The 20,728-nt window shown below is 38.9% G+C and overlaps 1 protein-coding gene across 1 annotated transcript in view; it reads left to right on the forward strand.

Annotated features, from left to right (window-relative positions):
* Window positions 1-20,728, forward strand: part of MON2 (MON2 homolog, regulator of endosome-to-Golgi trafficking) — a gene marked incomplete in the record, with an annotated part of 2,751,369 nt that overhangs the window by 549,158 nt on the left and 2,181,483 nt on the right. The window contains 1 exon segment of the mRNA XM_044088289.1: window positions 4,640-4,734. Within this exon segment, the coding sequence (XP_043944224.1) occupies window positions 4,640-4,734 (95 nt within the window).

Below are 20,728 nucleotides of genomic sequence, written 5' to 3' on the forward strand. Positions count from 1 at the left end.
AATATCGTCTAATGTTATCAAGTCCTGTTTCATTGGGAATAAATGTAAAAAGTGACCTAACATCAAAGCTAACCAATAAAAATTCGGTACCAAAACCTGGCCATCTGTATTAAAAAAACAAGTCTTGCAAGAAGTGTGTAGTATCCTTCAAAATATACATATTAGAATCCAAAAGTGGTCTGAATGTTTTTTTTGATAAATATAGAAATAGGCTCAGTGCATCATTGACGTCTGGACACAATAGGATGCAACAGTGGATGAACCGGATCCTTATGAAATTTAGGAAGACCATAAATAATTTGTGCGAGTGACTTCTCTACCAATACATAACTAAATAAAGGCTTATCAGTAATTTCATTAATAAGCAAGGACTTTAACTTGGACTGAACACTAAAAATCATATAATTGACACGTTTCTTAGTAACTTTACTGTAAAAACTAGTATCAACCAGTAATAAACCCATTTCTGTCTCATACCAAGAAGCGTCTAAAATAACAATTGAGCCACCTAATTTAATTGTAATGTCTTTGTTGCTCTGCAAACTCTGTAAAGAATTAAGCTCATCTTCGGTTAAATTGCAATGTCCATGGTTGCTACTTGTCAGCATATTCAACTGATACACTCTGTAAAATTCGTCAGTGCACAGTTTCTCAAAAGCAGCTACTAGTGGATTTAAATTAGAAGTATATACACTTGGCTTCTTAAAGTGATTAAACATTTCATTGCTATACAAAATATTATCACTTGTGTTGTCTTTAAAACTGAGTTTTAAAATTAAGTTCCTTATGAAAAATTTCAGATTCAAAATTACTTCTCTAAAATTGGCATGCTGCATAGGAATAAATGAAAGTCCTTTAGACAAAAGTTTATGATCAGTCTCTGTTAAGGCATAAGAAGATAAGTTCCAGACTAAGCTGTTTTGTCATTTTTCCATGTTCTTTTCACTGATTGCAGCTCCATTGCATCCCCTTTCAGTTTTCTTTTTTATTTGTGGATGTCTCCTGGTCTCCCTCGAAATATTTCCTTGTCCTTTATGGGAAAATGTAGCTTGGTTTGGACAAAAGATGCAACTTTATCATTCAGTCTAACACTGTCATTGGTCGTCTCAGCTCTATGAACTGGTTCTTCTACCACAACAGTCTTTCTTCCTAGTACCGAGATCTCTAGGAGATGACACCTCCCTTATCTCTGTAGATGAAGTATGGGAAGGTGTTGCAGTATGATTGGTTGAGGAAACAGTCTATCTCTCCTTAGTAAGAGGAGACTTATTCAAACCCATTACTTGATTAGATGAAGAATCAGTCCTTGGCCAAGTAAAAACATGGCTTTTATCAAAATCTGACTGATCACGTAATAGTTTTTGTGCTTTAATTAATTAATTAATGTATTAATTTATAGTTTCCTTTCATACATCAACACAGTGTCGAGAATGCCCAGAAGATGTTGATCAAGTAAATCAGCATGAAAGTTATCACACAATTTGCGTTGTTGCTCTAACACGATATTAGATAGCCATTCGGCTTCCTCAGCTGTTCCTGATTCTGCATATTCTTTGGAGATTGTAGTCAATAAACAACAAAAGATCATCCACACCCTTTTCCATATAATAAAAATATCATGCAGATATCTCATATAAACATGCATTTTAGACCAGAAAGGGGAAGAAAACACATTAGTGTCCCAATGCCATAAAACTGGGTTGGCAAAAATGGGCACTGATGTCGCCCCCATGGCGATACCTTTAAGTTGTTTAAAAGATTCACCTTCATAATAAAATTATACATCAAACCCATTTCCATACATTGGTATATAATATCTATCTCTGATTTTGTTAAATTAGTACCAATAAGCAATGCTTCAAGAAACCTTTTCAAGTCCTTCTTGGTGGGGTATTACTAAGAATAAATCTTTAGTATCAATAGACACAAAATGAACATCAGATAAATAAGTAGTTTTGGCTAAAAATTATAAAAATATGCCGCGTCCCTTAAAAGATGTCCCTTATTTGTTAAAAGAGGTTTCAATTTAAAATCAGCATATTTGGCTAGGGGCTCTGTCTTGGACCCCTACTGCATCCACTATTGGTCTGAACAGCGGGTCTTATACCAACTTGTATATTTTCAGTATGCTGAAGATTGCTGTGATTTTGGGATTTCTAACTTAGAAAAAAAAACAAAAAAAAAAAAACATTAGTTTCTTAGATAAATCATACCCAAGATAAATATCCTCCAGTGCCAGGTCTGTGCTATGGTATGCAATGTTAATCTCATTCAAGGAAACATCCAAAAAAATTCTCCATTGGTCAAATATTCCAACATTTTGTAAGAGTACATAAAACTGTCCATAATGACAACCCCCCCCCCCCCCACACACACACACACACCTTTGTCAGGTTTCATTATTCTTAAATTTCTGTCATTAGATTGTAAAACTTGGGTCTTTTTCTGTTGCACCAAATCCTAATGTCATTCTTGTCATAATTTTTCAAAATGAAAAATAGGTGGTAACAATGGTAAATTAAAAATACTATACAATCCAGGGGGGAATCTGTCCTGGATGTAATAATACATTTGATATTTCATTTTCTCACAAATACTTTAAGTTCTAATAAAACATTAACCACATTAGGATAACAAAAAGAGACATATTTAAAACCCTTCTTAAAAGAGAACCATGTACAGGTGTAATTTTCTTGTGAGAATAGTTATAAACATTAAAGTCACCAAATTCTACAGCAGTACCTGTCAGGTAGTTTTTGCCAATGGGGTTGCCATTTTGCAAACTTCCCCTTCTGGTAATTTTGCCTGATATTGGTTTGTGATGGGTCATATTCCCTTAATCTCTTTTCCTCTAACCTCATGGATCTGCGTGGACCTTCTTCCTCTAAAAAAGGTACATCAGAGTCTTTATCCTACTGGTCACTGTGGTTTTTAGAAGTGGGCTCACAAAACCCTGCATGCTTCTCATTTTTCCAACTTTGTGTTATATTCTGTATGATTGTTATTCTTAAAGATCTGCACCCAAAATACCATTTTTTTTTAATTACCCCTGCTTCATCATCATCCCTTTTACTTTGAATTGTAGCTTTCTGCTTGTGTTATGCATAAGAGCTGTAACTGTGTAGCTCTGAAGTATCCCTTCAATCAGGTATCCCTAAACCTCCTTGTTATGTTGGAAGGATCAACTTCTCACTTGACTCTTGCCCTCTTTCCCTCCCAAATAAAATCCTTCAACTCTTTTTATTAATTACTGTCCAAATCTTCTGGTTGATAAAAATATGCCTGACCTGTGTACAAAATTAAAGGGGATTAAAAACATTTGTATCTTACTTTCCCTGTCCACAGGCAAAGACCTTCCAGTTCTCAGTTTTTGTATTTTTTTTTGTTTATTCTCATCCCCCATATCCCACATTAGCTACCATAGCATAATCATTTCTAACCCATATTCCTAAATACTTCATTTTTAGATTTTCCCCATAAATATGGGTATTGTTGGATCAGTTCATGTATGGGTACATAGTTTATAGCTATAGCTTTTGCTTTATCTTCATTAATTTTATATCCCTCGAAAAAACTGGAGCTGTATCAGAATATTCCACAGCCCTGAGATGTCATTTTCTGGTTCTGTCATGTAAAAAAATAGTATAATTTGCAAATAATGCCAACTTTTCTTGACAACAGTCATATCCTTGTATTTCTGAGTTCTTTATTTTTATTTTGCAGTTGTTCTAAATGTAATGCAAATAACAAAGGGGAAAGAGGGCACCCTTCCTGGTTCCTCTGTCCAAGCACAACTTATCAGAGTGGAACCCTACCACTTAGATTTTTGCCTCCAGTTCTTCGTATATCCTTCTAATTAACCTTATTATTGTGTCAGGAAACGTAAATGTGTCCATTGCCCTACTCATAAAATCCCAGCTTAGTTATGTCGAGCAGGTGGAAACTGTGCAATATGGGAAAACTCAAAAAGTTTGTTGACTAATTGTCTGGTATTTTCCTGTGAACCTTTTTAACTGTAATTGGGTTACTGTAAATTTCATTATTTTACAACATTATTGATGCTCTTGGGGCAGTATAAGAAAACAGCACAGTAGTGCAAGGTAACACAGTACATTTTGAAGATAGTCTGAGAAGTGACTCTGCAATGAAAAATGATGTATTAATTCTCTACTGCTGTCTGAAAATGTCATGCACTTTAAAGGATAATGGCTACTTTGATGTTACGATTATGGTAGTCTGCTTTTTGGCGGTTGATTTTATGAACATGACCTGTCAAGCTTGGTTGACAGTCATTAGTGCCATTGATGTTAGTTTAACCATTACCCCTACTGTTTTATGGACAAGTAATTGGTGTTCAGAGCATTTCATTTTAGAGTAACACAAAGCTGTTTATTTATACCAGTCTTTTTTGTATAGTCAGTTCACTGCTGAAATAGTGTAATTACCCAAGTATCATTAGCTTAAGTATATTGCTTTTTGTGTAGTACCAAACTGATCATTATTTCAAAGCTGCAGTGTAGATGTAACCAGTAAAAAATACTAACAAATGCTTGTAATTAAGATATGTAGCATGTGTTGATATTATGCATTTGGAAGTTTGTTTTGGTAAACAATGCAAAAAAATCACTCTCTCCTACAGGTGTAGAGCATCCAGTTGTAGTTCCAGGAAACAGCAACAGACGATCAGTCAGTACTCTGAAACCCTGTGCTAAAGATGCTTACATGCTTTTCCAGGTAATAAAGTTTCTGTCTCATTTATCTGTTTTTTGGTCTTTTTTTTTTGTTTGCACAGTGCACCCTCTATCTGGTCTGCAGCCATAATCCCATTACTGGTTTCTTGGCTAGCTACTTTAGTAAGACCACAGGTTTCACAAAAAGGCATTTTTAAATGTAATAATTGCACTTTCTTTAAGTATATATATATATATATATATATATATATATACACACACACACACACACACACACACACACACACACACACAATACTACAGTACATCCAGTGAAGAATACCACTTTTTATTTGAAAGCTTATGGAAGCTGCAAGACAAGAGATGGTACTATACATGGCAAAGTGCTCTATATGTCCTGCATATTATATAAGAAGGACCAATCAAAAGTTTTAAAGACAGAATTTACAGCCATCGTTCAGACATAAGAGGGAAAATAGACATCAGTTCCCTTTATAAGCATATAGCAGGTACAGATGGATACACACAAGTTTAAGTTTTCGATTGTATATTTTATTTCCACACATCTTAGAGGGAGGGGACAACAAAAATAGGAAAATAAATGGATACTAAGATTTAGAGCTCAATATCCACCTGGCCTGAATGATGCTTATACTCAAACCAGAGCTAATAGATCTTAAAAATAAAATTAGATATTACAATTTTATGTGTGTGTGTGTATTCTTATGTATTCTTGTATGCTTAAAAACCTCAGCTTTGGCCGGCTAAGATCTTGCTGTATTCAACTGTACGTATAAGGGAATTTAAGTACCTTTAGCTGCACTTTTTTTCAAATAATACATTATTTAAATTGATTTAACTGTGTTGCATGAATATTAACTGAACTGGAAATTTTGACTCTGTTCATCAGTTAGTTTTCCCATCCACCCTCCCTGTTTCTGTTTTGGTGTTAATCTTAGTGGCTTTGAAACTGCCCGCCCCTCTTGTAAATTTGTGTTTGGATACTCCTTCTGGGCCCATCTCATTTGCTCACTCAACTGAGTGCAGTGAGATCATATTCTGATTTCAGGCACTCCTACTGTGTACAAAGAGAGCATCTGGGAAAGAGAACAAAAAAAAAAATTTAAGCCCGTTTCCTGCCTTTCCTGTTAAGTGGTCTAGACTGTGTTTGTAGGCTTCTGAGCCCCCAAGCCCTTCTGGGTTGGAGGGAAGCCTTCTAGCTTAGTTTTGTTTCTTATAACTAGCCAGTTTTCTAGTTTCAGCACTCAAATCTGTTTCTTTGAACTCAGCACTTGTTCAGAACTCATTGTAAGCACTACATAAGCTGCAAATTACTACAGCACTCAACTTTCCTCACTTGTCTAGTGGAAAGCAGTTTTTAGTACTTCATAAATAGGCACTTATCCAGGCATGTCTAAGGGTCAGCTCCCAGTGATTTCTCCTTTCTACCTGATGAATCTGGGCATGTTGGGGCAATGTAGCAATTGCCTCGTGTACACAGACAACCCTCTCCTCCTACCACCCAACACCACAACCTGTGAGAGATGCACTTGTATAGCCAAACTGGAAGCAAAGCTCTCTTCACCCAAGACTGGACTAGACAGTCAAGAGGAGAAGGTAAACACTTGCACCACACCACACTCATCACATAGTCCCTCAAAACTGACACCACCAAAACACACACATAGGAACACAAAACACACACCTACATTTGCGGAGGCTCTCAATAAAAACCTGCCCAAGCATCAGGGACATCCAAAGCATAAATGCAAGTAAACTCCGCCCCCCCCCAACACAATCCAAATGACACATAGCCCACAAACTCAGTGTGCCACTCAACCACAGCCCATAAGGCATAACAACATACCCAACACTCTGTAGTCATAGGTGACTCTATAGTCAGGCACACTGATGTTCCACTCACTAGACTAAACAAGGAGAAAGTTACTGTCAGCTGCCTGTCAGGTGCCAGGATCTGCCACATAACGCATGCACTCAGGTCACTCCACAATAAGTACAAATATGACACTGTCATTGTCCATGTTGGTGTGAATGACCTGAGACGTACCTCGCTGGACTACATGAAAAGAGACATGGAGGAGCTCTCCGGTCTTGTATCCCAGGCAGGTATGACCCTAACCCTGAGTAGCATCCTGCATCACCCAGAATGATACCACAGTACAAGGACAAAATGATTGACTTCAGCAATTGGCTCAGCTTCTGGTGTCGTTCTAAGAGGATCCAGTATTTGTCTGCCTGGGACGACATGATCAACAGACCATGATGCTTTGCCAGAGATGGCCTGCACCTGTCGCCCTTAGGATTCCGGATACTGGCTAAGGCTCTTGCCACCCATATAGTGCCTTTTTTAGGCAAGGTTCAAATGACAAATTCACCACCATAACAGGTACATATAAGCAAAATCTGAGGGTAATGCTACTCAATGCTAGAAGTCTAAACCTCAAAATGTACTCACTCGAGGCACTCCTTAAAATGGAGAACATTGACATCTGTGCAGTGACAGAGACCTGGTTCAAAGCTCCAGAGAGCACCCCTGTATTACCAGGCTACAATTCATACCACACCTTTCGGCCGCCTAACCCAGAACGAAGCACCAAAGGCAGAGGCGTGTCCATATTCATTAAGGATATCCACACCTCCAGGCTAGTTGCACAGCGTAATGCATCCGAGATTATCCAAGTGCAACTAACTCTGGGCAAGACCGCACTCCAAATTGTAGCTTGCTACAGACCCCCCACCATGCCCCAGGATTCACACTCCTCATTTCTTGATACACTGGAAAGTATTCGGGTACAACCCAACACCCTAATAATGGGCGATTTCAACTACCCCACCATTAACTGGGAAAACTACTCATGTACCAACTCTTTTGCGCAACGTTTTCTTGAATTCATAAATTCCAACGCCTTAGATCAACTTATTCACACCCCCACCAGGGGCAGCAATATCCTAGACCTGGTCATTACCAACATGGGAAACCGGTGTTCCACACCAGAGGTCAATTCCTCGTTGGTCAGATCCGACCACAAGCTAATCAGCCTAGACATCCACATCCCACCCCCACCCCCAATTAGGGAAACCATCGTAAAAAACTTTTCCAGTGCCAACTTCACACTTCTTAAGACAGAAGTGGCAAACTTCACGACACCCATGCAGATGGACAATAGAGGTATGACTGCCGAATCCTACACAAATGCACTTTATTAGCATTTACACGAGTGCATGGATCATGCTATCCCTAATAGAACCAAGATGTTATCCTCCAAAAAAAGGAAGCCTCTGCCATAAACAAACTCTACAACAGAAGAAAGAAACTGTTGCAAAAAAGAGTAAAATCCCATGACTGGAGGAACTCCCTGGTCAACCTCAGTAAGAAGCTGAGATCCCTCATAAAATCCTCCAAAGCTGGTTACGAAAACAAAATTGCCACTGACTCTAAAGACAGCCACAAAGCATTCTATAGCTATGTCAAGAATCTAAATGGGAACACTCAGATCTGCTCTGAGTTAAAGCACAATGGCACTAAATATACAGAACCAACTGATATTGCCAACATCCTAGCAGATAGGTTCAGTGCTAACTTTACCCCCCCCCCCCTCACCCCCTAGAGGGCCCATCTCTATACCGGAAGAATGCAAAGTTCCTATAATCACGGCTGCACAGGTAAAAAACACACTCTCCAAAGCCAAGAACACAACATCCATGGGACCTGACAATATCCCAGGCTGCGTTCTACACGAACTACAGAATGAACTGGCACCCTACCTAAGTACCAAATAAATAAATAACTCCCAAACGCTAAAGGTGGTTCGTCACAAAAACAGTCAATATTGGCAGAAAAAAGACAGAAAATCCACCCAAGGATGGCCAATCAACGAAATCCACAAGCTTATACGATCTGAGGAAGACAACAGTCAAAAGCGCTTATCGGATATCTTCAAGGGACAGTTTTGAGCTTTTTTATTTTTCATTTTATTTTCAAGTCGAAGTTTTATTCGTATTAAAGGACTACATTTTAATTGGAACACTTGTGGATTGCGTTGGTTGGCCATCCTTGGGTGGATTTTCTGTCTTTTTTCTACCTAAGTACCATGTTCAATTATAGCCTCACCTCAGGCTTTGTACCCACTGAATGGCGCACCGCGACAGTTATCCCACTCCACAAAGGGGGAGCCACGATGGACCCCGGGAACTACCACCCCATTAGCCTGACAAGCCTGGTCTGCAAGGCCATGGAACGTATCATTGTGGAACTCATAAACAAAGACACTGGTAATCTCCAAACTCTGGACCCTACCCAGTTTGGATTTGTAAAAGGCAGATCATGTCTCCTAAACCTGATTGACTTCTTTGAAGCAGTCACCAAAGCCATAGATGAGGGTAAAATGGTTCACACAGCTTATGTAGATCTCGCCAAGGCTTTCGACACCATCCCCCAGTCTGGAATTATAGATAAGCTCACTAAACTAGGTATAAATTCCTATGTCACACGATGGGTTGCCAACTGGCTCACTGACAGAACCCACACTGTGAAAGTAGCGGATTCCAAATCCGACATCAGACCAGTGACAAGTGGAGTACCACAGGGTTCAGTCCTGGGTCCTCTCCTGTTTGGTATCTACTTCTCTGAAGTACAGGCTAACACAGAAGGTCTTTGGCTAATGAAGTTCGCAGATCACTGCAAACTAGGAGCCATGATTGAAACTCCTAATGATGTGGACAAACTACAAAAGGGCCTCACTGAGACAGATACCTGGTGTCAAAGCCATGGCCTGAAGCTCAGTGCCAAAAAGTGTATTGTCATCCCCTTTGGTAAAAACTCTGTACCCATGAACTACAACATAGCTGGTAGTCTACTTAATGCCAAAAATGTGATGAGACCTTGGGACACAGGTGGACAATAGTCTCTCCTTTAATAATCACATCGCCACAGTGGTCAGGAAATCCTTCTATGTGGCTCATCTCATCACAAAAGGATTCTCATCCAGAAAAAAAGAGGTCATTGTTCCCCTCTACTCATCACTCATTAGACCCATTATAGAGTACAACTCCCCTTTTGGTATGTACCTCACAAGACATCTACAACAACTGGAAAGACCACAGAAATACCTCATAAAGAGGATTACTGGCCTCAAACAGATGTCCTATGCAGACCGTCTCAAAACACTACAGCTTTACTCCATTGCATATCGCCTACTCAGGGGCGATCTCTGCCTAACATACAAAGCTATGTCAAACCCAGAGCTGTTGGACATGCTCCATTTAAAGAAATCCCAATCCCTCCGAGCTACACGCTCTAGGGACCTAAACCTTGTCACCACAATAAACAGAACATGCTAGAGGGATAGATTCCTGTCACAGAGACTTCCCGTACTCTGGAACAGACTACCTATCTATGTCAAACAGAGCTCCTCATTAGCACTCTTTAAGAAAAATCTTGATAATTGGATGGGAAATGGGAAATTCACCCCAGGGATCACTTCTGTGGCTCTGCTCGACGGGCACAGGAAAATAATTTTCTTGGGTGGCGAAAGCCAGGGTACATTTTTTGGCTAGGCTTGTATGGGCCCTAGGGCCAATAGCCTAGTTACCTACCTATGAACCTATTCATGTATATGCATATACTTGAAGCTTTTAGTATATGTACAAAATGTTGTTTGTATGTGCATATGTCTGTGCAGGTAGTTTTCCAAGTATATTTTAAAATATTTAGGCATTTAGATGTTTTAATTCTATAATGGTTTAATTGATCACGTGATCTGCGCTGTTTGCCTTAGTTTTACTATATAAAGTTGAGTTTTTTACTTCCTTTTTATTCTGTTACTTCATGCCTGAGGAAACAGTTTTACTGCAAAAGTTTTTACTAGTGGAATAAACAGATTTATTACTACTCATGGTTCTAGTACACTGTTTTTTTTTTGTTTGTTTGCTGTTGTAACCAAGTTCCTTTATATCACATTTCTGTCCCAGACTGATATTGTCTTGGTACTGCAGCTTTCCTGCTTTAAATGTTGCTTTTGGACATTTATCAAGTCCAAATAACATTCTTGTATTATCTGAGAACCTCTTGCAGTTGTTATTTCAGCTGCTCATCTGATGAACTATACAGTTTTAAATATCCCATAAAAAGAAGATAAGTCTTTATTTGCACTTTGTTGTTTTCTAGGAGCCAAATTGTAACCATGACCTAATCTGTAAAGTAGATATAATGGGTTAAGGATAAGACAAAAGAGCAGCTGTGGTTGTCACCCTATCCCCCTTTGGATTTTTATCCCTGGGGTAATAATTTGTCCTTTTATCATGGCTCAGCTGCAGAGTGGTTTGCTGCTGATTCAAGGTCACTGTAATGTAATTGATCAGTGTAGGGTGTATCCTTGTACATTTGTAAGCACTCCTTTATCCACGAATGTGGGATGCTGTCAGATGCTTCTTTGTAATCTGTCAGTGCCATACTTAGATTCTTCCCCTTTTCACAATTCTCCATTATGAATTTATTTCACAGCAAATGATCCTTTGTTCCGTATGATTTCCTTTTGTTAGCCTTTTGTTCTATTGCCAAGATGGAGTTTTCTTCTAAATGACTGTAAACTTTGTTGGCGTCAGTTGTAATATATAGCTTATACATTGTCAGAAGGCAAGTTACTGGTCTGGAGTTTTTAAGATAGCTTGCAGGTTCACTCTTAAGGAGGAATATCATTTTTCCTGTTATTAACCAGGATGGTGTCTGTTCAGGATGTGCATTTAAGTAGTTCTTACTCTGAGCTAAGTCTGCGTGTAAAGGTGTTAATACTTTCAGCCAGAAGGTAGGTACTAAATCTGGGTCTGGAGGTTTCCAGTTAGCAGTTTTTCTTTCTTTTTTTTTTTTTTCCAATTTTTCTGGCTGTTATTTCATCCCATTTCATATCCTGTACATATGAACTTCTTACTGTTACTTCTGCTACATCTGTCCATTCAGCATGTTTATGTTCCAAAGGGTCTTCATAAATATCTCTCCAAAGTGTGTCTGTTTTTTCATTTTTTGGTGGTGTTTCTATTCCTTTTGCTTTGTTTCCCAGTTCTCTATAAAACTTTTTGGGGTAATCAATGAATTGTTTATTTTGTACATTTTTCCTTTATATTTATCTGCATATCTTCTAAGTTTTTCTGCCTGTGCTGAGACCTTTAGTTTATTATGTGCAGTAGTGTATGATAAATCCTGGTGTAGTCTGATGCTTTGCATTGCTTTTATCACGTCTATCTTTCTAAGTATTTTTGTCAGTCTGTTCCCTCTTTAGTGCTCTTCTAATAGTGACACTTCTTGTCTCAGTTGCTTTACACTTTTCTGTATTTGATTCTTCCATGATGGCATTTGATTTCTTAATTTCCTTTCCCTTACTACTGTGTGTTTTGTGGTAAGACTTTCTCTGTTATGCAATTTAGCTGTACAGTAAAATGTCCTATTTTTGTTGCATCACATGCATTTCTGTAAATAGTTTTAATGACTGTGTTCATTTGTTTTATCAGACTTCTAACATTTTGGGTCATATTGACCTTTTTAAACTATTTCTATTATATATGTTAATATGCCTGTCCATCTCTGTTAAATCAAGCAACTCTTCCCTTAGATCATTATCTTCTAAACTGAGGGCGTTGTCTTTCTTCTGCATTTTTTTGTGGGTATTCTACAGAAACTTCCAGAGCATTTTCCTGTGACATATTTTCTTAAGCTGTATCCCGCATCATCCATTGCTCTTTCATAAGTGAACTCAATGGCCTGTCATTCCACAGCACTGACTGCATCAGATTTGCCAACTTTTCCTGCTTCTTCACTTGCTGTGCAACTCAAACTGAACTTTTGTACTGGTTTCCTACTGAAGGCTCCGCAGTATCATCTTTGTGGCAAGTGATCAGATGCTTCTCATTCTGCCTGTTTCCCTTTAATTTGGGGGCTCATTGTTCCATCATGCTGTGATGTCAACAGAGGTGGATTTTTTACATTTAATCCTTTACTTCACAGGTAATCCATAACTTCAGTTTCAATTTCGTGAACTTCTCCATCGCTAATCCTCTTTTCTATTTCCCCCTTTATTTTCAAAATTTTTGCATTGTGAAATTGCCCTTATCCAGGTACCTTTGCCGTATTTGTCTTCAAATGTTTTTGGTGCTGCTTTTTTTGTATTGATTACTTTTTCTTTCTTTGCATAAATATTGCCCCGTATCAGATCTCTTGCTGTCATGTCCATGTTTTATACTTTTCAAAAATTACTAGGTTTTGTTCTTTATATGTTTGCCCTTCCTTTATTGCTTCTTTTTCTAAATGGTTCAGAGTTTCTTTTTGAATATCTTCTATCTGGAAATTCTGGGCTTTTTGAATAATAGTAAAAATAAATAATTTGTTCCTTATCTTCAGTACTCCACTCTGTCATCTTGCTGGCTCTTTTTTGACTTGTTAATTTTTGTGTTTTTTAGCTTACTACTTCCTTCTACACCAGGGAGGCCACCCCCACCCACCCCGAGCCTGGCCTAACCCCATTGTAGGAATGTTTCCGTATCTCAAGAATTCTACATTGCAATTTTTCCCACTCCTAGCCCCATTGCACTTACCAGGATTGGGCACTTTTTTTTATCCTGGGACTTGTGCACCCCAGCTAATTTTTTTTATTTTTTCACCTACTTCTGTCCATGCTATGTGCTATATTAAATACATTCTATACATCAGTGTCATCTTGGTAAAAAAAAAACAAAAAAAAAAACAGGGTCCACCTTATGAAGTTACTCACTCAGACTTGAGGTTGAATTCAGTTCCAGCAATACTATTTCCTTTTCTTGCTAATTCTTTTCATCTTTCCATTTGGACCCCTTGCAAATTGGCTACGTGACAAATGCCATGTTGGGAAAGTTTGGTATCCACTGAATGTAATATTGTAGCTAGTGTGCAACCATAGGAGTCAGGGCTGGGTCCTCTGTTGTTAGCATTTATTTTGCAGACATCTAAACCAATATCATGGGATTGTAGTTGACCAAGTTTACTGTTGACTGCAAGCTAGGTACTGTTGTCTTCTTATCTACTGATTAAATTACAAACTGTTTAGACGGCTCCCACCGTCTAAGTGATGCTCTAATAATGCAGCGAGTGAGCCCGACTCGAACCTAGAAAAAGTTTTTAATAACAGAGCTTTCCACAAAGTTGTAAAACCAAAACGTTAAGCGCTTTCATCTGTACATACAGACTTCTTCAGAACAAATTTTACATGTAATACACTTCCTTTTAAAACCTTTTTGGCGCCAAAAATTCCATTACTTACATTTAAAGTGCCCATGCATCAGTATTTCATTGTATCATTACAAAATGTAAAATGTAAATACAAAGTATCCCTTCCAGCATATCCTAAAATGTAGAAACCATAGGTTAAGCGCTTTCATCAAGTAGTATGACTTCTTCAGAACAAATGAACATAAAAAATTTTCAAACTTAAATAAACAGTACTTTAAATTCATTGTTTCAAAATTGACCAATACTGAACATTTGATGTCACTTCTCATGAATGCTAAACCACAAACATGAATAATTAATTGATTTAACAATCAATTAATCTACAAAAAATGTAAAAAGTTTTTTTTTACATATATATATATATATATATATATATATATGCATATACACACCTTGTACTGACATATTGGTTAATAAAATTATTATATATAAAATGTGTACTAAAATTAATATGCATGTTAAAAAATATATATATATATATATAGAAAAAATATATATATGATTAATAGTACTACAAATGTTAAACTGATTCAGCCTTCTCTTTCAATGTAGGCATTATGGAAATGTATTCATTTATACCTGGTGGGTGGTCAGCCGCTAATCTGAGCTGCCACATCAACTCTTTCTTATTTAGTACCTGCAATGTTGTGCTCCTTTTGGTTAATTGGTTTTACTTGAGCGCATTGGACACTATTGGTTTGGATATATCCTAAAATGTAATTCAATTTATAACAATCTATCTCTTATGTACATAATGTTAATATAATAAAAACTATTAAAAATTAATACATATTACTAGGTAACATAAAATTAACTAACAGCTTATTTTCTTTAAACTGTTAAATAAAAAGTTTTATATGTGTACATTATAATAGTTTATAACAACTGCAAAAAAGGTTTAATAATAATATTGTCATTGATCCCGGGTTCTCTTGTGGCATTTGTTAAAATCTGCCACATACTCTCTCTTTTACTTAAAAGTACTTTATAATCACCATCCCTGGGATCTGTTTATTTGATCTAAAATAGCAAATTTAAACTCATGTGTTTCTCCCCTATTACTAATATGCTTAAACAATGTGTTGTTCATATCTTTCACTCTAATTTTGTATAAATGATCATATATACGTTTCCTGAATTGGTATCTACAGATACTGAACTGTTCCAGCAAGAGCTAAAATATTTGCATGTGTGGTGTACCAAAAACTTACAATCTAAATGCAAAAAAGTGCAGCATAGTAGCATGGGCAACAAAAAATGCTGTCAGCTCATATACATTATAAGTAGTACTCTTCACTTATGTGGACAACTCTGTCTCATTCAAGCATCTCAAACATTGCGTTTCCACCATAGTCTGGAAATCTTTCAATCTGGCCCAGTTGTTTTCCAAGGAAATATCTTCAGGTTCCAAGGAAGTCATCATATCACTGTACTTTTCCCTTACCACTCCCTTCATTGAAAGCAGTGTCCCCATAAAATATACAAATGCAAGATTATTGCTCAACAGGAAAGGCACTAGAGATTTTTAACAATTAAAATTAAATGCCTTAAGTCTTTCACCTATCCTGCTAGTTAGTTTATTGTGATTCTTTTTGTGCTTGGTAGTCTACAGACTGCTCTGAGATGATCTTGCTCTTTTTTTTTAAGTAATAAAAGACAGTCATATTTGATCCCCTATTTGCAAAACCAGTGGCTATAGAAACGCACATTGGAGGGGCCAAAACCTACACCAGCAAATAAATAAGACTTCTTGGAGGGGGGTGTATGTCTAACTTATGGTATTGCCAGCATATGGAATAAGTAACCACTGCAGGTCCAACAAAATACTACTTTGATTGTCTTTAAGGCAAGTCTTGTTTCTTGTTTAAAAAAAAAATCTTTATTAAATTATGACATAGGCACTTACATTTATATAAATCAAAATAAACCATATTGACACAATTTTAGTTGTAAACATGCATTACAAACCAAGCTGACACAACTGTAGCTGCATACATTATACATCACTTATATCCAGTCATTGTCAGTCAAACATTACATAGCTCATTCAGAATGTTCTTCGTGTTTCACTGTTGCAGTCATTACATTTGGGTAATCTGCTGGCAGGTTGCCCTCAGTCGGCCTGAATAACAAAGTCTTGGGTCCTGCGTCGGTTGCTGTCTCCTCTTCCATGACGTCAGGTCGCCAGGGGTATAAAACATGCAGCCGACGCCATTTTAATCAGTCTTTTTTGCTGCGCGGTGCCCGAAGCAGAAGCAGTTCGCAAGTGCCGGTCGGCCGACTCCTGGAATTTTCGTTTTCGTGTTTCAGAACCGAAGTCTTCAAACTAAAGCTAAGTACCCTGTTGGGGAAACTTTTTCTTGCTCCTTACCGATGTCAGTAAAAGTTAATAATTGTATTACTTGTGGGAAGCAAATACCTCATAAGGATTTTCATTTGTACTGTATTCCTTGCCTAGGCCCTGATCACAACATGCCTTGCTGTCAGTTTTGTGCTAAATTTAACCAACGCACTATTAAGCGTCGGTACATTTTTGCTTCTAAATACTTTATTCAAGATTTAACTATCCTGAAATATCGTCGGTTAGCAATCCGACTACCGGAATTCACAAAAAATGCAAGGAAAAAGACAGAGACAGACCGTCGAGGTCCAAAACCGACGACGAAGCTTCTCCTAAGCCAGTCGCCGGTTCGCCGGTACTCAGTGAGGTGCTTTTGCAGCCCCTGATGCCTGCTACTTTTAAGACGCAGGCCTCTACCGAGACCCATTCGGAGTCCAGTATGCCACGAGATTCTCCAGGTATTGAACCTGCGGATGTCTCTCCTTGGATGGGTCTGGAGCCGCTGAGCAGGCACCGGCTTCTGAGTGTGTTTTCATGCCTCAACTTTTGCATATTAAACCGACACCATCATCAAAAACAAGACCAAAACCTACTTCTATGTCTAAAAAACTGATGCATGAGCCACGTGCTCAGGCCCCTATGCCTAAAAAACAAATTATCAAAATGGCTGAGGATTTAATTACCTTGATCAGGGGTTCCCAACCCCCCCCCCCTACTAAGAGGCCAAGGCAAGGCACTGATTATGAATCTTCAGATCAGGTTTCCATTTCTTCTGATTCCTCTTCTGATCAGGAATTTTCTATTCCACCTTATGAGAACTCTGATTCAGAGGAATCCATCCCTTCTGCTTCTCCTCCTGAGGATTTTTCTTTTGGAGAGACTTTGCTTACTTTAAGGGAACATTTTCATTGGGAGAGTCAGGACTTTTCAGAATCCAAAAAGAGGCTTAGGGATATTCTTCTTCTTCCTCAGCATAGGCCTTTGGCTATACCTCATGTTTTAGACATTGTTGATGATGTTAGATATTACAGGGTTCCTGACTCCCAAAAATGTATTTTCAAAAATCCTGCTGCTGACCCTGAAACTATTTCTCAGGGTCCCAAGGGTGTTAAGGCTTCTACAGCCAAAACTCCTACCCCTTCAGATAGAGACTCCAGGGTGCTGGATAGATTGGGTACGAAGGTTTATATGTCTGCAACTCTGGCAATCAGGGCTTTAAACTGCCAATTTCATATGCTTAAATATCAACAGCATATTATGGGCTTACTGAAACAGAAAATTATGTTGTTTTCTGATTGTGTAGAGAATAGAGTTACAGGACTTATTGCATTCAGCTGAACCAGTTGGAAAGCATACTTTGCAATGAGGTTTTGATTCCTTGGAGGCCTCTTGCAGGGCCGCCGTAACTGGATCTGTCATAAGAAGGCATGCTTGGCTCAAGGAGCAAAATCTGCCTGATCATGTTAAAGCTAAATTGTTGGATGCTCCTTTACAGCAGGACAGTCTGTTAGGTAATAAGGCAGAAGTTTTAAAAAAGATGGAAGACAAAGCTAAATCTATGCAAACTGTAAAAGATTTCTTGCAAGTGCAGCCACCCAGGTTCAGTAGGCACTGGTCTACTAAGAATTGGTCATTTCCATTGTCCAACAGAGCCGCTCAGGTCAAACCCAGATGCTCCAAAGGCTCCAGGTTTCAGTCACAAGGATCATACAGGACAAAACAATGGGGTGCCTCCACCTCCAAATCAGGAGGTAGCAAAGCACCACCCTACAGTAAACAGTCTCAATGACTTTCCTCTGCCATCTCCAAGCACTTATCTTTTGGCAGCCTCTTTAGGGGGAAAACTAGCACTTCATGCTCAAAATTGGCATCTAATTACCCAGGACAAGTGGGTCTTAAACATAGTTTCCCAGGGGTATAGATTTCATTTCCACATGTTGCCAATTCCAAACGGGTGGCCAGATCTGCCACCAAATCAGTGGGCAGAGGCCCAGAAACAAGTCAAGTCCCTCATGGATATGGGGGCTATTCAATCAGTACCAGAAAAGGAAAAAGGACAAGGGTTTTATTCAAGACTTTTCCTGTTACCCAGAAAAGACAAATCATGGCGTCCAGTTCTGGACTTCTAAATACTTTCCTGGACATTCCAAAATTCAAGATGCTGATTCTACAACAGCTACTGCCTATGCTAGGCAAGAATGCCTGGTTGGAAACTCTAGACTTAAGAGGCATACCTGCATATCCCAATCAGGAAATCTTGCAGAAGATACCTCCGCTTCATAGCAGGCTATTTGCATTACCAGTTCTCTGCACTGCCCTTTGGCTTACCTACTGTGCCCAGAGTCTTCACAAAGTGCCTGGCATCAGTAATTGTAATTTGCAGACAAAGAAACATTCACATTTATCCATATCTGGACGATTGTCTCATTCAGGCAGAGGACAAGGACACTCTTTTTCAACATTTGGTGTTTGTAAAAAGGCTTCTAACATGCCTAGAGTACACCATAAATGAAAAGAAATCACAACGGGTACCCTCAAATAATTACATTCCTGAGTGCAAGCTTGAATACAACTGCCCAGATGGCTTACCTCACGCCAGACAAACAAATTCAATTGACAACATACTTCAAACAAGTTGCAACAAAAACCCAGCTATCTGCAAGACAAATTCTGCAGGCTTTGGGGTTTATGGCATCCTGCATTCTACTAATTCCATATGCAAGACTGCATATGAGGAAACTTCAATGGTACCTAAAAAGCTTATTGAGTCAACATTGTCACAGCCTGGAAACAATGATTCCTCTCATTCCCTGCCTGCAGCAGGAGTTCCTTTGGTGGGTGGAGGCATGTCACCAAAACAAGGGACTGTCATTCATTCTACCCCCTGCCACCCAAACCCTGACTACAGATGCATCAGACTATGCTTGGGGGGCCCATCTGGCAGGGAGATGCATTCAGGGCGAATGGAGCCCAAATCAAATGCATCTACATATCAACCAGAAAGAAATGCTAGCTGTACAGAATGCGCTGACAGCCTTCAAGGACTTCCTTCATCCAGGACAACTAATGATAAAGACGGACAACACCACAGTTATGTGGTACGTAAACAAGCAGGGGGGTACCCACTCCTACCCCCTTTGCAGACTAGCCATGGCCTTGTGGAACACAGCCTTGACTTACCAAATACATCTTCAAGCTCAATTCCTGCCAGGAAAGCAAAATACTCTGGCAGACGATCTAAGCAGAAATTTTATGGACCCACACGAATGGAAACTGGATCCACAAACCTTCAGCATGTTGACACGAAAATGGGGAAGCCCAGACATAGATCTATCTGTCTCTCCCCAAAACTATCAGTTGGGCAAATTCTGCACAAGAACTCATCACAAAAAAGCTTGGAAAGTGGTTGCTCTATCCTTCAGCTGGAAAAACCTATCAGTCTATGCCTTTCCCCGTCTGCCTCTGCTCTGCAAGGTCTTACTAAAAGTCAGACAGGAAAAACCAAAAATTATTCTGATTGCTCCGGACTGGCCTCGCCAACACTGGTACCCACGTCTAAGGAATATGTCACACCTTCCTCCGTGGTACTTGCCTCAAACACCTCATCTACTCTCTCAGCAGAACTATCAAATTCTGCACACTCCGCTCCAAACTCTGAATCTTGCAGCATGGCCTAATCAACTAATTTCACCAATCACATTTCTCAGTAAACCTGTAATGGATGTCATTTTGGAGGCTAGAAGGCCTAGTACTAGAAAATGTTATGCTGATAAATGGAAGAGATTCTGTGCTTGGAACCAAGCACAAGGAATAAACACAGCAAAGCCCGATATTCCTCAGATTTTGCAATATTTAACTGAGATGCTTCACAAGGGCCTATCTTTTTCTTCAATAAAATTCCATGCCTCTGCTGTCTTGGCTCATTACAACACAGAGCCTCCTCTCTTTTCTTTATTCCCTGCTAAAGCAGTACCTCAGAGGGGCCAAAAATGTAAGACCTTCCAGGAGAGCACCGACTCCTGCATAGGACATGAATTTTGTGCTGGAAAAACTCACCCTACCTCCTTTTGAACCAGCTGCTACTGCAGACAAAATTTCTTTCTTGGAAGACAGCCTTTCTTTTAGCAGTCACTACAGCTAGAAGGGTTTCACAACTACAGGCTCTCATGGCAGTGGAGCTTTTCATTATTTTTACCCGGACAGGGTGGCCCTCAGGACCAATCCTTCTTTTATGCCTAAGGTGGTATCTAGTGTGGCTCTTAATGAGACCATTCACCTGCCAACTTTTTTCCCAGATCGAGAAAATATAACGAAGCACAAGAAAATAGTCAAATCACAAAACAAGCCCCAACAGCTGTAGAGTCGTCACACTAATTTAATAAAATTCCGGTAATGTCTTTTTAAGTAACTAATTAATTGTCC

Source organism: Protopterus annectens, chromosome 11.part0 (genome assembly GCF_019279795.1).
Source record: "Protopterus annectens isolate FY-2018-M chromosome 11.part0, PAN1.0, whole genome shotgun sequence".
Classification (NCBI taxonomy): Eukaryota; Metazoa; Chordata; order Ceratodontiformes; family Protopteridae; genus Protopterus; species Protopterus annectens.